Source organism: Myotis davidii, unplaced genomic scaffold (assembly GCF_000327345.1).
Source record: "Myotis davidii unplaced genomic scaffold, ASM32734v1 scaffold370, whole genome shotgun sequence".
Classification (NCBI taxonomy): domain Eukaryota; kingdom Metazoa; phylum Chordata; class Mammalia; order Chiroptera; family Vespertilionidae; genus Myotis; species Myotis davidii.
The window spans coordinates 17,508,105-17,528,584 of NW_006288615.1; the positions used below are offsets into that span (position 1 = coordinate 17,508,105).

General features: G+C 39.5%; 1 protein-coding gene across 3 annotated transcripts in view; it reads right to left on the reverse strand.

The window, feature by feature from the left end:
• Positions 1-3,516: 3,516 nt before the first annotated feature.
• Positions 3,517-20,480, reverse strand: part of METAP1D (methionyl aminopeptidase type 1D (mitochondrial)) — a 72,864-nt gene continuing 55,900 nt past the window's right edge. For all 3 annotated transcript variants that reach the window (XM_015561984.1, XM_006760623.2, XM_006760626.2), the window contains 7 exons: positions 19,011-19,159; positions 18,395-18,437; positions 13,804-13,967; positions 6,809-6,906; positions 5,522-5,569; positions 4,550-4,628; positions 3,517-4,432 (listed from right to left, as the gene is read on the reverse strand). In XM_015561984.1, the coding sequence (XP_015417470.1) occupies positions 4,354-4,432; positions 4,550-4,628; positions 5,522-5,569; positions 6,809-6,906; positions 13,804-13,967; positions 18,395-18,437; positions 19,011-19,159 (660 nt within the window). In that variant the 3' untranslated portion in view covers positions 3,517-4,353. The remainder of the gene's footprint in view (positions 4,433-4,549; positions 4,629-5,521; positions 5,570-6,808; positions 6,907-13,803; positions 13,968-18,394; positions 18,438-19,010; positions 19,160-20,480) is intronic.

The window sequence follows — 20,480 nt, forward strand, 5'->3', positions numbered from 1 at the left end:
GGGTTCTGCTGGAGCAGAGGAGGCCAGGTGGTCATTTCCCGGCCTCCTGGGGGCCAACGAGAGTACTGGGGTTTAGGAGTCCCGGGGGACACCGAAACCTGCGGCAAAACCAGGCCAATAATAGGCTCACATATCTTGTGTGTGGACGTGTCTCTCATTGTCGCCCAGGATCCTCCTCATCTTCAGTGGTCAAAGTGGGCGCCACTGGGCCTGGGGACAGAACTGGTGGAGGCAAAAGCTGCCAAGGCCTCCTATCTTCTGGGCGCTAGATACAGAGAAGTGCACAAAAGCCCCCCTTAAAATAAAACTCGTCCCAGGAGCTCCCGGGCCCCCCCCCGCCCCAAACACCACAAAGCCACCCTCTTGAGGCGTGGTGCAAACCATGCTGTCTTCGAGGGGCTGTTGGTTCCCGATTCCTCCAGCCTCACGGTGAATCCAGAATTACTTTGTTAGGTAATTAGAAAGTGTTGATAATTATTTCTTTCATAATTTAGCGGTGTGGCGGGAACGGGGAAATGATCTTGTGAAAGTTCACACGTGCAGATGTATTAGTTACTGATTCATTTGATTAAATGGTAGTCTCAAGTGCTCGAATCCACAGCTGAAGGCGCCCCATTAGCATAACACTGATGTTTAATTTTCATACGCATAATTAGCCATATATTTAACACTAATAGCAACAAGCAGCCTTTCAGCGTTAAACAGCCTGGGATTTGATCTGGCCTGAGCTGAACCTTCCCCGACGCACCTTCCCCTGGCTGGAGTGTCGCAATGATCACAGGACAAACCTCTGTAATCAAGTACATTTTGGCAGAAGGAACACCAATAAAAATGAGCACTCAAAACAAATTACATCGGCGCTGTCGTTGCAGATATTAGTGGAAGGGGCTTCTCTATTTTTTAACTTCAGTAGCAGCAGCAGCTGCCCGCGGAATTCCTCTCCTTTGGTTTAAGGGCATGATGTTGGGGGTAGAAATATTTCAGGCTGTGTGGTTGGAGCAAAAAGAAAAAACAAAAGCCAAAAAAAAAAAAAAAAAAAACCCCAACAACAACCCACCCCACAACCGATCCTCCAAACCAATAACAGCTTTGCCAACGTTTAAAAAGATTTTTTTTCTTAATCACCCAACCACACGGTGATACTTTGTAGCAACAACCAGCTAATAATGACTCCGCTACCAGACAACTCCCAGGAGCTGCAGGACTCCTCTTGATTTCCGTGTTGCACTTGTGGTTTTCATTGCTCCTTCCTAGCGCCTATTTTGGGGTGTAGAGCCGGGTGTGGAGCGCGGTGTGGTGCGCCCAGCACAGCAGCACGGATGCCTCCGGGGCCCCTGGTTTCCCGCGCGCCTGGCGGGCCCTGACCACGTAAGTGATCGCCGTGGCTGGCGCGGTGGTGGGGTTGGGACCGAGGGAAGCGGGGCTGGTCACTCCAGGTGCTGGGGGCAATGCAAGAGGAAACCCGACAGCTGAGTCACCCAGGGCCAGTTTATTCCAGATGTAACTGCAGGGTGGGGGAATGGGAGAGAGGATGCCACAGGTCGCGATGGTCTGTCGCCAGGGCTCTCTGTCCACATCTGGAGTGGGGACTCCAAGCCATGCGTAGCGCAGTGGACCCGGCTGGCTCGGGGAACAAAAGACCCGCATGCGCCCCCTCAGGAACCGGTTTCAGAGCCTTGGTTATTTTAGAAATGAATTATTGTGGGCGAGCGAGTGTCCACACTCCGGAATTATTTCTTAGATCCAGAGAAGCAGTTGCAGGGAGGGGCGGATGAGCCAGGGCCCTCCGGGCTCAGGGACACCGCCGTCGTTGGCTAGCTTTCTCAACGCGTGATCTTATCTCTATTCTATGAGCCCGTCCAGTCCACCCCACACCGCTAAGGGGACACCTGTTCTGAAACGCAGGTTTGCTTAGATCTCTGCCTGTCCCAACTGTCAGAGGAAATAAAACTCTCTCTTGTATCCGGAGAATGTCCCGGATTGCCAGTAGAACCTCCTGGAGGCACGCAGGACTGGCGCCTGGTGGTTAGCTGTAGCCACCAGTGGGCTGGAATCCCGGTGAGGTTTGGAGCCAATTAAGCTGGCAGGGGTGAGGGGTGGAGAGTGGTACTTTAAAATCTGCTTCCCTAACTTCAACTTTAAAGCATGTTAAACGGAGTTGGTTCCAAATGAAGTTTGTTTCCTATGGCGCTGCAGAGTATTGCCTGTATATGGACAATGTTTAAACTTTAGGTTAGTTACTTTAATAAAGGGGTTATAAACCCATACATACTTGCACCTTGGCATAATTGCTGCACAGCAGTGTGCTATCTCAGTGGTTGGTAAAATCCTGTGGTCCTAATAAAATTATTCTTGGGGAACCTGACCTGTAGAGAAGATACAGGTAACTGGTGCAATCCGACTGCTCTGGGAGAGAAGTGAAGTCCTTCTCAGGCAAGAGACACCAGGTCTTTCAGAGGCAGCAGCCCCTGAGAGTGTCTAGGCCTTGTAAAAGTTTTTTAAGGACCCCAGAAGTTTTTCAATGAATCTTGTAGATTTTCAACCCCTTCCTTGCCTTTTCCAGCTCCGAGATCCACTAGAATCAGAATCATTTTTGTCCAAATTCCCCAACCCTGGACACAAAGAGAGCCAGAGGTGTTGGAAAATGCTCAGGAGAATTCCAAGTTCAGGGAACAGACTGAACTGAACACTGTTCCCAGCATGTTCATTGGCCTCGGTTTCCTATCTCTTTCCCGACCACTGTGATTGTCACAGAGAGGAGCTGGCCCTTGGGACCCAGTCAAAGAGGCCATCTGTTTTGGCAACTACAGGTGTCTCACATTTCCTTGGTGCTCTCTAGCCCAAGCTATATTTAGTGGATGGCAACTTTGGAAAACCACTTCAGTAAAAATGAGAGTTAGCACTGACTTTGAGGAAACCCTAAATGGGACTTGTTCCTAAAACCATGACCAGAGGGGCAACTCTTTTCTCTGTGTCCTGCCAGAGGCCCAACCCCTCTCCACCCCTGGGCCCAGGTATGAGCAGGCTCTGGGCAGGAATGGGTCTTGGGACGGGGATGTGGATCTCTGGATTTCCTAAAGCAGGTGGAGCTGTGAGCAGGAGGTTGAACTGGAGTAAAACTCACCAGTTCCAATCCTGCTAACTGGGCCGTTGCCCTAAAAAAATGCCGAATCTCTTCTTGCTGGGAACCTCTGGGTCTCCAGTGCTAGAATGTGGTCTGAAGGGGGCCAGTATGGGGAGAGGTTAGTTGAGGGCAGCGGTTCTCAACCTGTGGGTCGCGACCCCTTTGGGGATCGAATGACCCTTTCACAGGGGTCGCCTAAGACCATTGGAAAACATATATAATTACATATTGTTTTTGTGATTAATCACTATGCTTTAATTATGTTCAATTTGTAACAATGAAATTGGAGGTCACCACAACATGAGGAACTGTATTAAAGGGTCGCGGCATTAGGAAGGTTGAGAACCACTGGTTTAGGGGCTACAGCAGCCTGGGATTCATACATCATTTCCTAGTGCAACAAACGTGTGTGTGTGTGTGTGTGTGTGTGTGTGTGTGTGTGTGTGTGTGTGTCTTGTAAAAGTAACCTCTGGGATGCACCGCAGGGCAGGATGAGGGCCAGGCAGGGAAAGCTGCAGGGAATCAGAAAGTCCTGTTTTTAGACTGGTAAAGCCTGCAGAGGAGCCAGGCTGGGGTCCACAGGCAAAGACATGTTTGTAACCAACCCGTCCATTCGGGCTGATCTTTCATTGCAAGGCCCTCATGAAGGGGAAGAACGGGAAGGGCCGGGAGCAGGGGCTAGCCAATGGAGGATCCACAACCGGGTAAAAAGAGACTTTAAAAAAATTCCACCTAACACCCAGGCTCTGGTTTTTCTTTATGCGCGGGCATATGAAAAGTTCAGTAACTCAAAAATTAACCAACTACTCTCTTCCTCCCCCCACTCCTCGCCCCCCAGTAACGGTCAGAGACAAGGAGCGCAGACACAATGGGTTTAAGAGGTGAAGCCTTTTACTTGGGCAGAGTTAAGGCAAAAAAAAAAAGAGAAAACTGCACCTATAGGAATCCCTCGTCTTCCAAACGAGGGCGTCCCATTCCCCCTCAAGAAATGTTCCCCGAGCTGGGAAACAGTCCGGCTCCGGGATGCGTCCATCCTAGGGCGCCGCCACGCGGGCCTCAGATCTGCGTTCCCAACCGCCCCCAATCCCCGCCGGGTTTTCCAAGACGCTCCCAGGTCCTGGGTAGGCTACAGCGGACCAGCCTTCCGCCGGTGCTACTAAAAGTTCTCCAACTGGGTTTCAGCAATTTAGGAGAAAAGGCGCCCAGCCTCTGCATCGTGGGGCTGCTCCTCAGGCCTCGTGGGGCAGTTTGGTCAGGATCTGGGCGCCCTCCGACGTGATGACCACTGTGTGCTCGAACTGGGCGGACCTGAAACACGCAGGGCAGCGGCGCTCAGGACTCGCGCTAGCGCCGGCGGGGCGGGAGCGCAGCTCGCCAGCGCCCTGGGATGGACCTTCCCTTTCCAAACAATTGAAAAGTAATCACCTTTGATTGTCCAGGGAGACCACAGTCCACGCATCCTCCAGGACTTTAAATTCGGGGGATCCCTCGGTTATGATTGGCTCTGTAAGAGGGAAAATGTTTACTGCGTGAACTAATCAGATTCCTGTCAAACATTGTTTCCCGATTATCACAAAAGAGAATAAGAAGGTTTCCCCCCTCCTCCTAAGTACTTCCCCCATGGGTTCATGTTGTCATATTGCAAGGGCTGATAATTGATGTTGCTTGCACAGTATACTACAAACTAAACAGTAGGAAGAGGAAACGTTACAGCATTCAAAATGTATGAAGTTGCCTAGTTCCTAATTTTTTAGAGGAAAAAGGGCATTTTAATCAAGCCTTAATTAGGACCCTGTGGATAACCACCCAAACACCAGTCCCTCTTATAAAACCAGTGAGTTTTAAAAAATATTTGAATTTTTTTAAAAAAAACATGCTCAAAATGTTCATTAATCAGTAAATAACAATTTTCTTATTTCACTCTAATTGCTTCTCCATTAAGTACCAGTCAGAAACATGATGCCTTCCGGGTCTTAGGTGATTGGAATTTGTTGGCGACACCAATCACATGACCCGCCAGGAATGGGCCACAGAGAGTACATGCCACTGCTGACAGGGAGCAAGGGACATAATGGTCTCCAGTTACTGGGTGTTAATGAACACACACACACACACACACACACACACACACACACACCAAAAACCCAAACACCACATTATGTTGGTAACAGAATTAGAGGGTGGAGGGCTGCCTCTCCTAAATGTGTCGGTAAGTATCTGATTTAGGAAGACGGGCTTGAGGATATTATTTAATCAGATTTACTCTGCATCTGAATTATTTCATTATGCTGATTGGCTTTATTAGTCCTTCACGGGACTGCCTGGCCTAGGCCAGCGCCACTGCGGATGCTTCTGCCGGGGGAGCCCAGCTCTCTGAAGAGGAGCTCCAGCACTGACCTATGGTGAAGGCCATTCCCTCCTCCATGAGTAGATCGCTGTCATTTGCTGTAAGAAATAAAAGATGGGGTAGGGGGAATGGGAATGAGAAATGGAGAAAAAGATAGAAACAGAATTAGAGGAGTTGGGCTGCTAAAAAAAACTTGGTCATTTAAATATTTTTTTCTTTTGGGGTAGGAGGGTGGAAGTTTCTGGAATCCTGGGTGTTCACAAACAACCCAGGGTTAAACACAGGGCTCCTGGGCTTGTCATTGCACTTTCTGCCCTTGGGGGCCAAGGCCTAGCAGGAGCAGCCTGGGTGTTGTAGACACTTGTCAGGATCCTCTGCTGCCCTGGCCTCTTGCTATGAGGTCTCCTGGCTTTGCTGGGTCCTGGGCCTTGTGATCTACCCCCAACCCAAAGAGTAAGACATCTTGGGAACAGATGCAAAGAGACGGCAGGCTACAGGAGGCAAGGTCAGGGGTGACTTCAAATTAGTCCAAGTGTGAGCTCTGGGTGGGGCATATGTCTAAGAGGCCCTTTCTGCACTTCCTCCTGGACCTCAGGTGGGGCTCTTTGGCCCAAAGGAAGTTCTGACCTGTTGCATCTCTAGGATCTTCCAGGGCGTGGGATCTAGGCAGTACTTCCTCCAGGGACTACTCCCAAGTAACCAAGGGGGATGCTCACCCGAGCAGGGTCTTTTGGTTTCTGGGGTGCTTCAAAGAACTGCCTCCTACCCTAACCCCAATCTCCTCCCCCCACCCCCTGCCTCCACTGCCTTGTGGCCCACCCTGCTTCCCCACTGTAGGGTGCACACCCAGGCAGTGAAAAACAGGAGATTCTGGGGAAGGAACACAGGGTGGGTATAATCTAGAAATCACTAAAGAGTACATGCTGCTAAATACATCAGCTGTCATCGCTGTGGTGGATGTGATGAAGTTTAACCACAACAGTCAGCAGTGAGAGAAGGGTCGGTAGAAAAAGGAAAACAGGAAAGTCATATGTGCATGCTGCTGGGACACTGATGCAGCAGCGTCTTGATTTCAGTAACTTTTCCTTGTGCCTTCCAGCCATCACTCTTCAATAGAAGACAAAAAGCAAAATAAACCTTATTTTGGGACTGAAACTACTGGGCAATAATCCAGTAACATAGTAACGTGCTGGTTCTGATTAATTATCCTTTGAATTCTAATTTTGAATCCACGCACACATAAAGATGATAATGTGGATTCAAAGTTAGAACTTCAGGAGCAAAATTGCCTTATATTGATTCCATTCAATTAATTGCTCCCAAATTAACTTTCTTACCGTGATGCCAAATTTCTGGATGTCCATGAAAGTAAGATCCTATCCCATGTCCCACAAAATGTGAACAGACTTGCAAACCATTCTGATGAGTAATGTGGCTTTAAAAGTGACCAAACAGAATATTTAATTTAATTAGATATGTTTTTAATGCATTCATATATAAAACAAAGTCACTTAAAATATTCTATGAAATAGATAAATCAGTTATATTTAGAGTCAGATAATGACAATGTTTTCATTATTCTGGAATAAATTAAATATTTTTTTGCCATTGCTTGTAAAACTCCCTTTGGATAAATGAAGAAAAAAGGTATGTATCTAACGTACAGTAGTTTGCTTCATTGACCTTAGCACAATGTTCAAACAAGACCACTTTTAGACACTTTTAGACAAGTGAATGTGCCACACACATATATAGGTCAATATAACCAAGATACATGTGCATAAAATGCAGGTCATAAAAACCTGCATGGGTGTATGGGGTTTCACAAAAAGACTATGCAAATTACTACTAAGTTGGGAACCAAACAGAAAAAAATTTATAATCTAGAAATGTGACTTCCTACTTCTATAGTTCCCTTATTCTGGTCAAAGCATTATACATTCTGCAAACAGACATTTGCACAAAAGGTCAAATCTGCTTTGTCTGTATTCTTGAAATAGTACAAAACTTTGGGATCATTTAGGATTTCTCCTTTAGACTTACACCACAAAGAGGAATCATAGCCCTAGCCAGTTTGGCTCAGTGGATAGAGCGTCAGTCTGCACACTGAAGGGTCCCAGCTTCAATTCTGGTCACGGGCACATGCCCAGGTTGTAGGCTTCGATCCCAAGTGTGGGGCATGCAGGAGGCAGCCGATCAATGATTCTCTCTCATCATTGATGTTTCTATCTCTCCCTCCCTCTTCCTTCCTCTCTGAAATCAATTTAAATAAATAGAGGAATCAAAAAGAATGCTTTTTAACCATTGGGATGCTTAAGAAAAACTAGTATTGTGATTCCTAATTCTTAATGCTTCATTTGTTATTTCTACATACACATCATTTAGGTTCCATCTATTCCATATAAATAAAATATGGTACATATACTCCAGCCATAAAATCTTCACCTACAAGGTTAAGAAGTTGTTTTTGAAATTAGGTGCACATGTTTTATTTCTGGGAGTACAGACAAGAACATATATACCATTAACAATTTTTATATTTTCAGGTGGATGAAGGGCACAGTGCCTGAATCCTAACCATAACAATGGATTGGGATTTACAAGATCACTATTTAAATTGTTAACAAAACCAAAGTTCTGAGATCCCAAACTGGAGTTTCCAAAAGACCCTCCACTTAGTTTTATATGAGCTCAAAGGCATTTAGCCAGAATCTTTATGAGCGTGCATATTGATGTGCTTTTCTCTCAATATTTTTAACCTTCATCTCCAGACCTGTGAAATATTGGACATCACTCTACACAGCAGATAGGCAGACTCTCATTCAGATTTAACTTCCTTGTAACTGATAACATAGAAATAAGTAAGTGATGCATGTGCTGAGGACAGGAATGATAAATCAATCTTGTTTTTTAATCTAAGTTGTATTTTATGGTTATTTCCACATATCTTTGCACTTTGGGCAGGTTAAACAAGTTTTCCAAGGCTTTTCTATTTGTACCACATAATTTCTGAATAGAAACTGAGGATGAAGAGTGGATAGAGGGTGGAAGAGATATTATGAAATAAGATATAATGATCTAGGTTTTTGTTGTTGTTGCTGTTTTACAAAAATGGGCTCTATCTAAACCAGTAATGTTACTTCAGTTTCAACAAATCTCATTGATTCTAAGAGCATTCAATATAAACTGTTCTATTTTTATTTTAAAGGAAAAAACCACCTAGGTTTTTAAAAAAGGCTCTGATTGGCAGGCATCACAGCTACAGCTTAAATGTGCGTTACACTGGCAATCTTCATTTTAATTTCCGATGAGAGGAGAGGAAGAAAGCCCACTCTGAAAAAACACTTGGGGATCCACCCCCCTCCCCCCATCATACCTCTCATTCCTCTTCATAAAAGAAGCTCTGCAATTACTAGGTGGCTAAAGATATCTGAGTGCATTCTCCTACAACAATTTACTGCCTGGATCTCGCTGGAACTCCCAGCTATTGGAATATCATAGAATGTATCTGTCATGGATGCAAAGGTCAGAGGGGTTCACCACCGTGGGGGAAAGAGCAGGACACATTTCCTTTAGTTTCTTTGTTGAGCACCCATCTCAAGGCTCGATTCTCAGGAGCTTAGTATATACCCTTCTGTCTGCTTTTCAGAGTGCTTTCCGTTTGGATTGGTAGTTAGCTTTTTTACACATACCTAAAGGGACTAAATAGGATAAAAAGTCTCATCCATGTTCCAAATTGCTATTTCAAAGCACACCCCTTCTATTATTTTGGAATACATGGGAAGCAAAGATTATTTACCTAATTCTAGGGTTTAAATCTAACTTCATAGAGACAAGCCAAATGACCTGTAGTAGCAAATGCTACTCTAACATGAAAACGAGAACTGGTACCCGTAATCATGGCACGGGAAGGTGGAGCACGTGTGCTTCTCTTGACTGGTGTGTTGGAGAACATGGGAACAGCTGGGTGGGCAGGGGTGCCCAAGAAGTGTGGCAGGTGTTCCCCAACCCCAGCCACCCTAGGGTCATGATCCATTTCTGAGCACAAGGGTCTCCTGTCCTGGACATTTTGCCTTCTTTTTCCTGAAATCTATTGAAAAGAACTCATGGTTTTAGCTCTTCTCATCCCCCCCCCGCCCCAACTAAAAATCCTCTAAGATAGTAGGGCACTTCTGCATGAGCCTGAGCACATTTATGATTTGCAGCCCATATAGAGAATATTTGGGGAGAGAGAGGAGGGGAGAGATGATGTATAAAAGTAGTTTATAAACTTACATTTAAATTATACTGTATTATTATAGTTCATGTGTCAGTTATAATTTGTAGTTGAAAGAAAAAATCTCACTTAAGGAATTTCATCTTGTGACCATTTTCTTTAGTTTATTTCCCTTTCATGGAGGCAGTTTTCCTCAACTGAAATATTAAATGTCTCAATAAATAATTAAAATTCTTAATATATTTCAACTACCTTTTTATGACTAAGACTACATTCCCCAAGAGTGCAGAGGAGTCCAATATTTAAGTACATACTCTTCTAACAAAATAAAAATGCACATGGAAATAGTTTTATTATCATTTTACATGAATCTTTTAAACAGAACTATTCTCTAAATGGTCACATCTCTAATTAAAGGATCTTAAATGGCAACTGATATTCTACGTTATGACATTTTAGCTTAATGTTTCCAGATTTTTATTTTAAGAAGTAGTCTTTTAATGAAGGAATGCACAATCCAATGATTCCTTCTAATGACAAGAAATGTTGAAGTATAATTAGTAATATTTTTGAAAGGCAGTAATTGTTTTCCAAAAGAGTGGTACTTTTTTGTTGTTGTTGTTTCAAACTGGACCACAAATTACTGTATTTTTCTTGAACTTTTATTTGAGGTTTTTTGTTTCTGAAAAGCAGACATGATGGATTGAAATAAAAGATAATTTATTGCAATGCTTACTTTCATGTGCAAAGAGAAGCAGTATAATTGTAATTTACAGTAGCTGTCAAGAAAAATCCATCACAAATGACATTAAAATGACTTATTTTGCCTGAGCCACTTATTGTTTAAATGTGCATAATCTAATAGAAAGAGATTATTTTTCAAAATGTGCTTTATATTCTTCTAAATTAATATCAAAACATATACTTATGAATTAAACATTAAAAACCGTTTATTGATACTTTCATCATGACATTTACAAGTATAAGTTTAAATTATTTTTGATTGAACTGTCACATATTTGTGATGCATGAATCTACACATTCACAATATTCTCATATGTACCGATCGTACCATCTAGATATAATTATGAAAATACAGATTTAGAAATATTCAAAGCAAATGGAGCTACAGTGAGGATAATAACACACTGTAACCTAAAGATCACTAGCTCTCATGAAACAAAAGGACACCCAGAGAAGGACTGTTTTCATTAAACTCTTTTGGCCAATACTTTTCCAGAGATCTCATCCTATCCTTCAGGTTTCAGAGAATTAAAAAATTTCCTATAAAGATTATTTGATTTTTGGTAACAGAATACTAATAAAAGATGCTTGAATGTTCTTTTCATGCTGTATCAGTAGAGGGAGGCCATGCAAAACATGGTAAATATCTTAAAATAAACGAGACTGAGTTGAAAGATGTTTGTAAACCTTAGGTCTGTAACGATTCCAAGTACTTTGTCATAAAGGTAGAGATTGCTTGTTTGTTTATTCCCTTGAGAGTTTGCCTGAATAAGAAAAGGTGAAATAATAGATGTCCAGAAACACTGCCTTAACCCATTAGAGCAAACATTTGTTAGAATCTGGGCCAGTTTCTGTCCGGTGGAGACATAAACCATCTAAATAATGAAATGTATGAGGGAAAAAGTAAAAAGTTCATTGTCTGTTATTTTTTTATATAGTTTTGTAAATGCTGTTGGGACTGATCTGGTTTTCAAAGGAGCGGATACACACAAATTTGTACTCTGCAAAAAGTGACCTTTGCATTTAAATAGCTAAAATCTAATGTCACGTTCAATTCTACTCTTCTTTTTTTTATGTATCCAGAATTAATGTAGTGAATATGTAATGAAATGCATTATCCTACATAAAGATTTATCAGATTTTCCGACTGAATGCTGGGCTTTGCTAGCACTGGCTGGAATTCACCTGCATGTTGGTGCGGCGTGTGGCTCTTTTTTGTAAACAGTTAAGTCGTACACAAAAAAAGGGAACAAAGGTCAGCACCCAGCCGCCACTTGAATGTGAGATTTTTCTTTTTATTCCCCTTGATGTATACGAGGCTCTGTGTTATTAGTCTTAATGATGGAAAATTGTAGTGTTGATACAAATCTTTTTTTCAAAGTAGTAGGCGGGAGCTCCATTTGTTAGTAAGTTTTTTTGTGACTAAAAGCCACGGACAGTACATTTATGTAGCAGTAAAAGGCCTAGATGCTCTTTCCATAGCAGAGCTAATTATTCCTACTGTGACCTTACTGATCCAGCCTGTTCCTAGTACATCTCATCTGCACGCCTGTTCCTCTGTGTAGATGGTGTCAGGGAATATGAAAAACCCTATAATGAAACCATTTTCATGATGGAGAAAGGCTACTGGAGTTGCACTTGCTACAAAGAGGCTCAATTATATGAGTAATTGTGATAATTTTCTACATTCATAGCCTTCAATGGGGAAAAAAGAATGAGAGCCACAAAGGAAAATTACTTTAACAAGAAAGTACAGAGAGTAAAAATGGAAGAAGAGACAAAAAAAGGGGAAAAAATAACCAGAAAAAAAGTTTAAAAAATAGATCTGGAGGGAGGAATAGCGAGACAGGGAGAACAACAGAAATGCTCAAAAGCCCATGTGCAGCTGTGTTGCACAATTAAATTGAATTTTTTTTCCTGCAGTTGATGAATGTGACTACTGCAAATGTGCCTCTGTAGTTAGCTATCATTTGTTGTTCCGTGACAGGAAAAGGATAATTACCTCTCAGAGAGAATCAAAGGCTGACATGCCCTTTAGACACAGCCATGAATGCAGAGCTCGATAGAATGCTTGAATAAGAATCTAGTGTTCTCTGCCCCCTTCCACTGAAGAATAAATTTTGTTAAAATGCAAGAACACCACCAGTAAATTTGTTGAACCCTAGGTGTTCAAAAATATGAGGTACATCTATCGACTCATCCCATTTGCAAAAATAAAACTGCATTTTGAATTCGTTTCTATTATATTCATGGACAGTAAGATAGTGAGATATGCATTAAATTTCTTTTCCCAGTAGGGGTCTGATTCAACATTTCCTATGAAAGAACAGAGAGACACTATCCTTTTTTCCCAGGCTAGTTAGCCTATAATTTAAAACTGTCAAAAACACAATTTTGTTCAAAGTCTTCAATAAAAGCTTCTCAGATATAACCAAAAGAGATTTTACTAAAGTTTGATTCAGACACTGTTACAATATTTTTAAAGCCATAAATACATTTAACTGCATTTTTCTTAAAGCATTTGAGGGCTTATGAAATAAAAAAGGCACCATCTTTACAAGGTGACTAAGTTGTCCATCCTTCAGACAAATGGGAAGCATTCAATGGTTCATATTAATGAGAATAGTACTTTAAAAGGTACTGATGTGATCATCTCTAACAAAATGTACTACTTTTAAATAAAAAACAGCAACCATATATTCTGCACGTCTACTTCAAAACAGTTATGGGGGAAAAAAGATCTAAAAGTAGGCAACAGATTACAAAGAAGAAGTCTTGAATTCAGAAAATACACATTTACTAAAAAAGCAAGTACAGAATGCTGTGTGGAAAGTAAACAATGGTTTACAGGAAAAATGAACCAGACCCAACAGGACAGATCACCCTTTCAGGCTGTTTGCTAATCCACTGATTTGAATGGTAAAGCTTGCTTGAGCTTAGGCTTTTACCTCTGCATCACATGAATATGTTTATTTCATTCCTTTAGAACACTTAGCTTTTCTCCTATCTCATCATCCAAGTGTTAGGATACTGAGCTCCTTCTTAGGTACTCTCTTCCACGTCTGGTGTGATTTTGAGTAGAGGAACACTCCAGACCAACATGTCAAGCTAAAACAAAAGCAGTTCACAAATACTGCTTGCTGCTTCTATAAATTTCTTTGCTGACCCTGATATAATTCACTTTTTCTTTCTTTCTTTCTTTCTTTTTTTTTTTAACTCAGGGAACAACACTGTAGCCTGGCAGTTCACATACTGATATCAGACTGAAATGATGGTCCTGAATCATAAAACATGTCATCAACTTTATACCAAGCCACCAATAACCTTGCACCATTTCCCAACCCTCCCTTTACTTGTCAGTGTCAGGCTTACCTGATTGTGTTTCCAATTACTGAGAAGGGAGCCCCTGCTCTGCAAGCTGCAATGGCTTCATCTCTACACCTCCTGGCAACCGCCACTAACTTTCTGCCACATTCATCCACATTGCCCACCAAGAACGTTTCAGAGGTGTCTCCATGGTAGCCGTTGTAATAGACCTAAACATAGGCAGAAATATAATAACTTGTTGTTTAAAAATCTACTCTTCTAAAGTATATATTGGATTCATTTGTTTTAGCCTTCCAGAATTACTATTAAGTTCACCTACAAAAAAGGAAATAGATATGCTGAGATCTTACAGAAATTTCACAGATGAAGCCATGCAATAATATTACACAATTTAGAATAAATAAGTGACTAGTGTGGCTATTTCAGCATTCTGATTGGCAATGCTATAGCAGCATGTTGATTCTTCACTTTATTTTTGAAAAGACAGAACTATATATGCAAAATTTAGTGGCCGAAGACATTGACCCACAATTATTACAATAGGTTGAACCCAGCAATATTTAGCATAGTGAAAAGTTTCTTCAATGTCATGAAGATATTCAATCTTTTATTTACTACTTCTATGCTTGGAAGTCATAGATAATGAGAAGAAATAAGACAGACATGTCAATATTATATAGACAGTGGCTCAATATAGGAATGCAAAATCTTGCCTGGAAGTGAAATCTTAATTCAATGTTCCAGATAGCAGAAAACACTACACATCAATATTTAAAGACTTAGAATAGGGGTCCTCAAACTTTTTAAACAGGGGGCCAGTTCACTGTCCCTCAGTTGGAGGGCCGGACTATAGTTTTAAAAAAAACTATGAACAAATTCCTATGCACACTGCACATATCTTATTTTGAAGTAAAAAAACAAATGTTTTCGGCGGGCCGCATGTGGCCCGTGGGCCGTAGTTTGAGGACCCCTGACTTAGAATATAAGAAAATAGTATTAAGAATAAAATTATGCCAAAACCGGTTTGGCTCAGTGGAATTATTTTAAAATTAATTTTATCAGTATTCAATGATTCAGCAGTCCCTATATGATCTTGAAAGATAACAGATTCATTATAAAAATCAATAATTACTGAACACTACAAATATAAAAGGCTGAGAAGATTACTAGAATATTGATCCATTGTGTAGCATGAAATGTGCTATTTTGCATAAATTTGTCCTATGCAATTATTTTTCACATTTCTCTTTCTCAAGTAAAAGTAGAATGCAGAAACTGTTATAAAAATGTTTATCTGAGCTTTCTGTCTGTTTAATACTGAATTAATAACATAACTCTGTGTACAATTCTGCATTTAAAAAATACTCCCCCACACACTGTGAGGGAAACAGGAGAAGTCTTTATTATGTCTTCATTTTAAAAGTCAGTAAACTGAGGTAAACAAGTAACTTGTCTAAGGTTAGTGGCAGAATACAGAGGTGGATCCACATTAATATGATGAAATATTGCCTTTAATCCCGTGTTTTTTCTACTGTATAAAAGTATCTTAAATACTTTGCAATAGAACAGTGTTCTATACATTTATTCCCATTTGTAACCCAAGAAAGTACAAGTTTTAATTTTATATACAAGTATATAACATTTACTAATAAAAGAGTAATTATTTAAAAACTTTGTAGCTCTGAATGTTTGCATAACTGCTATTTAAGTAAAAGTGTATTTAAAAAATATTTATTTGCCTTTCCATATTACTTTTGCTAGCTTTCAAAATGACTCCTTGAAAGAGTCAATATATATGGCAATAACAATACTTTTGAAAGTCTGTGACAGGTTATCTATAATTACTGTTTATACCCACAAACTATTCTTGTTTTGTACTTCATTTATTTATTTATTTATTTATTTATTATTATGGGCTGATTTATTTTCATTTTGTCCTTAGTACTAGGTCATGGCCTTTACTCTTAGATGCAGTTCTTTTTTTTTTTTTTAGTCCCTCAGTCCGCAGGCCGACGCTCTATCCACTGAGCCAAACCGGTTTCGGCTGTACTTCATTTATTTAACAAATATTTATTGAGCAACTACTATGGACACTGCATAGTCTATTTTTAAACATTCAACTTTCAAGGGAAAAATAAATCTATTTTCTTGTGATATATCCTGGATATAAACAATTATAACATGCAATGAGTATTTTCTAATATAATATGAAATCTAATAATGGAATCTTTCACTTAATAAAATATTTCAAAAGAAATATAATTTGTTCAGATACTAACCTATATATTTCCTTGACTCCTTCACATTTCTAAACATTGAAAATATTTCACTTTGCTTTATGAATTTTGCAATTATGAAATTATTGAATGTTAAAAATGGAAGTACGTATGAAACTTCCAATCTTCAGGAAACGTAGAAAAGGCATGGAATATTCTCCTTGAACACATTGAAAGCAGCAGGGAAGAGTATGCTTGATTTCACTGAAAGCAGCAATATTTTATTAGGGGGTGATTAGGTGAGAAAACAAATGTAAAACCCCCAAATCAGGTACAATCCAAAAGAAAAGTGTATCATGAGAAATACTTTATTTCAGGTACACTTCGTAAAATACCTCCTTCTACATGATTCTGAGTTTGAAAGATACCAACAGAATATGAATAGAGCAAATGTTCAAGTATTCTAAGTAGGACACAATGATAGGAAAGAGTATTAGCAATAACAGAACCTTTGGCTGTACTGTCACACAAACTGATATGAAGAAAAAAAGATTAATTAATTTGAACAATTAAAAATCTGACTGAACTCAACTACTGGATGCCAATTTTCACCTCATTCCCACTCCTACCTAGGTTTCATGATCTGGATATAGAATAACTATTATTAAAAACATTTCCTCTGTACCCTGATGTTCACTGAAGCACTACTTATAATAGCCAAGATCTTGAAGCAGCCCAAATGCCTATCAGTAGATGAGTGGATAAAAAGCTGTGGTACATTTACACAATGGAATGCTACCTGGTCGTAAAAAAGAAGGAAATCTTGCCTTTTGCGACAGCATAGATGGACCTGAAGAGTATTATGCTAAGTGAAATAAGCCAGTCAGAGAAAGACAAATATCATATGACCTCACTTATATGTGGAATCTAATGAACAAATAAACAAATAAAACAGAAATAGACTCATAGGTACAGGGAACAGACTGACAGCTGTCAGGGAGGAAGGGGACTTGGGAGCCTGGGTGAAATAGGTGAAGGGATTAACTGAAAAAAATAACAAGCTCATAGACACAGACAATAGTATGGTGATTACAGAGGGAAAAGGGGATGGGAGAGGTAAAGAGGGAAAGGGAGATAAATGGTGATGGAAGGAGACTTGACTTTGGGTGGTGAACATACAATACAATATACAGATTATGACCCAGTGGGTGTGGCTCAGTGGTTGAGCGTCCATCTATACACAAAGAGGTCACTGGTTAGATGCCTGGTCAGGGTACATGCCTAGGTTTCAGGCTCAATCCCCAGTAAGGGACATGGAGGAGGCAACTGATGGATGTTTCTCTCTCATCAATGTTTCTATCTCTGTCTCCCTTCCTCTCTCTCTAAATATCAATAAAAACATATTTTAGAAAAAAAAATACAGATGATGTATTATAGAATTGTATGCTTGAAACCTATATAATTTTATTAACCAATGTATCCCCAATAAATTCAATAAAAAATTCAAGCAGAAAAATATTTCTTTATTAATAGAAACTGTAACCCTTGAATACAATCTATCTCAACTAATTCTCATCAGATGTTTAAATGATAGTTATTTAAAATTTATTTATTAATCATCAGATGTATAGAATTTATTTATAATCTACATAATCCAAAGGTATCATTACCAAACTTTTTAGCAAGATGAACTGCCAAAGCACAAATACGCCACATCTGAAAATAGTCAAGGGCTAAGACTATTAGAAAAGGTTTAGAGCTTGTACATTTGAAGTTCCTAGGCTAAATTATTTTGGGTTGTTATTTAAAAGAAAAGCTGTTAACCATTTGATGAAAGCTTAAGTTTAGAGAGAAAACCATTCTGCTGGTATGCTTTGAGTTCAAGGCTCTCTATACCAGAAATGGAACATGGTGCTACCTTCAGGATTTTAATAAATCTAGGAACACTGCTAGCAAAAGAGTTGCTGTCCAAATAGACTGACACACACAGGCCAACGTAGCCTCTAATGACAGAGTAAGATAATGACAGGCCCCACTCAGGAAAAATGCTGGCTTTCTTCGTGTTAGCTCATCTCATACATATCTAGCTTCAGCAGCTGCCCAGTGCGGCGGTGCTCTGCATTAACTACACAGTGGATCAATAACAATTACACCTTCTCAAAAACATGACACATAGCAGGATTGGGTTGACATTTCACTTAGGCCAACATTGATCTCAGTGCATCTGATTCCAGCCCTAAATTCAAGTCAGGCCTGGGTTTACTTGGAATAAACAGAGTTAAAAACAAAAAAGGAAACCAGCTGCTTGTGTCTGGGTCTAGAAGTAAACAGCACTTCCACATTTTCAATCCACTCTTCTTCCTGTTGCTACCAGCAGTTCTGAAGTTGATCAAAGACTATTTTTTATATGATTTACTCACCGTGACATCAATGTTGATAATATCTCCATCCTGAAGAGGTCGACTGAAACATAAACAGGAAAAAATGGTGATAGACAGATCTCAATAAAAGGCATATAAAAATAAATACCTAATGACTACTATCACAAACCCAATGAGTTGCAATGATAATTTGGAATAAAGGAGGAATAAATGGAATAACTATATCTAATCTTTAACTTATGTTAGTCACATCAAAGTTTACAAGAAATATATAGCATGAACATATTGCTATTTATAAAAGTCTACTAGTCTTTAAAAATATATACTTATTAGTTACCTTAATTTTGCAAAGAGCCAAAACAGTTGATAACTAATATTTACCTACAATTGGATTTTTACCATTTATATGGTTAAAATCTAAGGACATTAAAGAAATAACTATTTTTTTGGATTACAGACTGCTTTAACAAACATTAAATGGGGGTAGCATGTGCACTCAGAGGCAAAATACTTCAAATTTTTGTTTTAACATAATCAGCTTCAAAAGTTTGCAGGTGGGTTTCAATTAAACAATAGTGTCTTTCACCATATGTTATAGATCTTAGTTTCATGTTTTAGTTTCCAAAGGAACAATATGTTATTAAGCAATGAATACCTGTCAGGAATACCATGACATAGCACGTTGTTTACAGAGGTACAAACAGATTTTGGAAAGCCTCCATAGCCTAGAGGTGAGGGATAGGCATCATGACTGATGATTTCCTGATGAACAAGAGCATCTATCTCTTCAGTTGTCATGTCAACCTAAAATATTAAATAAAGAAATTGTGCAATGACAGCTAAAGACATTTCCTGTATTTATTGACTATGCTTTTAGCTACAGCACTTCCAAGCAAGAGTATATAAATCTACTGTGATAAACTTGTAATACAAAATGTTAATTAATTATGCTTAACATTAAAATCCTAAATTGTGCCCTTTTGACAATCATTTAAGTATATGATGGTGCTATGGACTATTAGGAAATGGAAATTTTAAAACTCTTAAGATCCTTCAGATAATTTGTGAGTCATTAAATGACATGACTCCTTTTTAGATTGAACATTTACAAAGTATGTCCTTAGGTGATTCCTTCCTCTTCCTCAATGGTTAGTAACCTGGGTTAACAGAAACATATAAATAAATACTCAAATGGCTCATCAGTTTAGATGACAAAGCTTGAAGATTAGGTCATCCCATATCTCAGAGGAACATTACATGGGTTTTGAAGCAATGGCATAGAAATTATGAATCATCATGTAAAAAACTGAGTCTGATATATATTTTATAGATTTCATTTTCACTGATTTTGATTTCTTTCATACCTAAATCAGTCAATGTTATTTTAAAATATTTTTTCTCTTGAATCCACACATAAAAGAAAAACTATAATCTAGTTTTGTGAGCACATGAAGGCTATCTTAAACACATAAATCATGAATAAAATTCTAAAACAAAATCTTTTATTAAAAATGAACTATTTCTTCAATAATTTTCTGTGCTATTTTATATTCACATTATGTTTGGTTACGTTGCTATAACAAGAGTATGACCCAGGTGGTACCTTAAGTGATTTCATCGTTGAGTTTCACTCACTTCCTAAACTCTGCTCACCTTTTTGAAACTACAGGTCCATATTTTTGTTTATGATCCGTATATAGCAGAGTGTTTCTGATTATGCTGAAAGGACTAAATTTTGTAGTAAGACGGGTATAACAATTACATTGCTCTATTACCCAAAGCTTTGTGTATCTGGTCTGATCTTTCTTTGCAGAGCTAATGCAGGAAAATAGTAGACAAAGACTGAGGCAAGCAACTCCTCAGGCACACGGAAATAACGTGGGGAATGAAAGCAGGAACTACAGGCAGGAGGACGGGGGCAAAAGTCAGAGCCGGCTGCCATTGATCAACTTGCATAGGCTGATTGAGCCCAGAGCATCTCCAGAATTCTATTTAAAACTCAGTCTGGATTTTAAACAATCTCTTGAATACGCACATAAAACAATACAATCCCCTTCCCCCACCCAAGGCTTTACTTAATTATTAACAAATTACATGTGTACAAAAGAAGAGTTAAAGGGAAAGA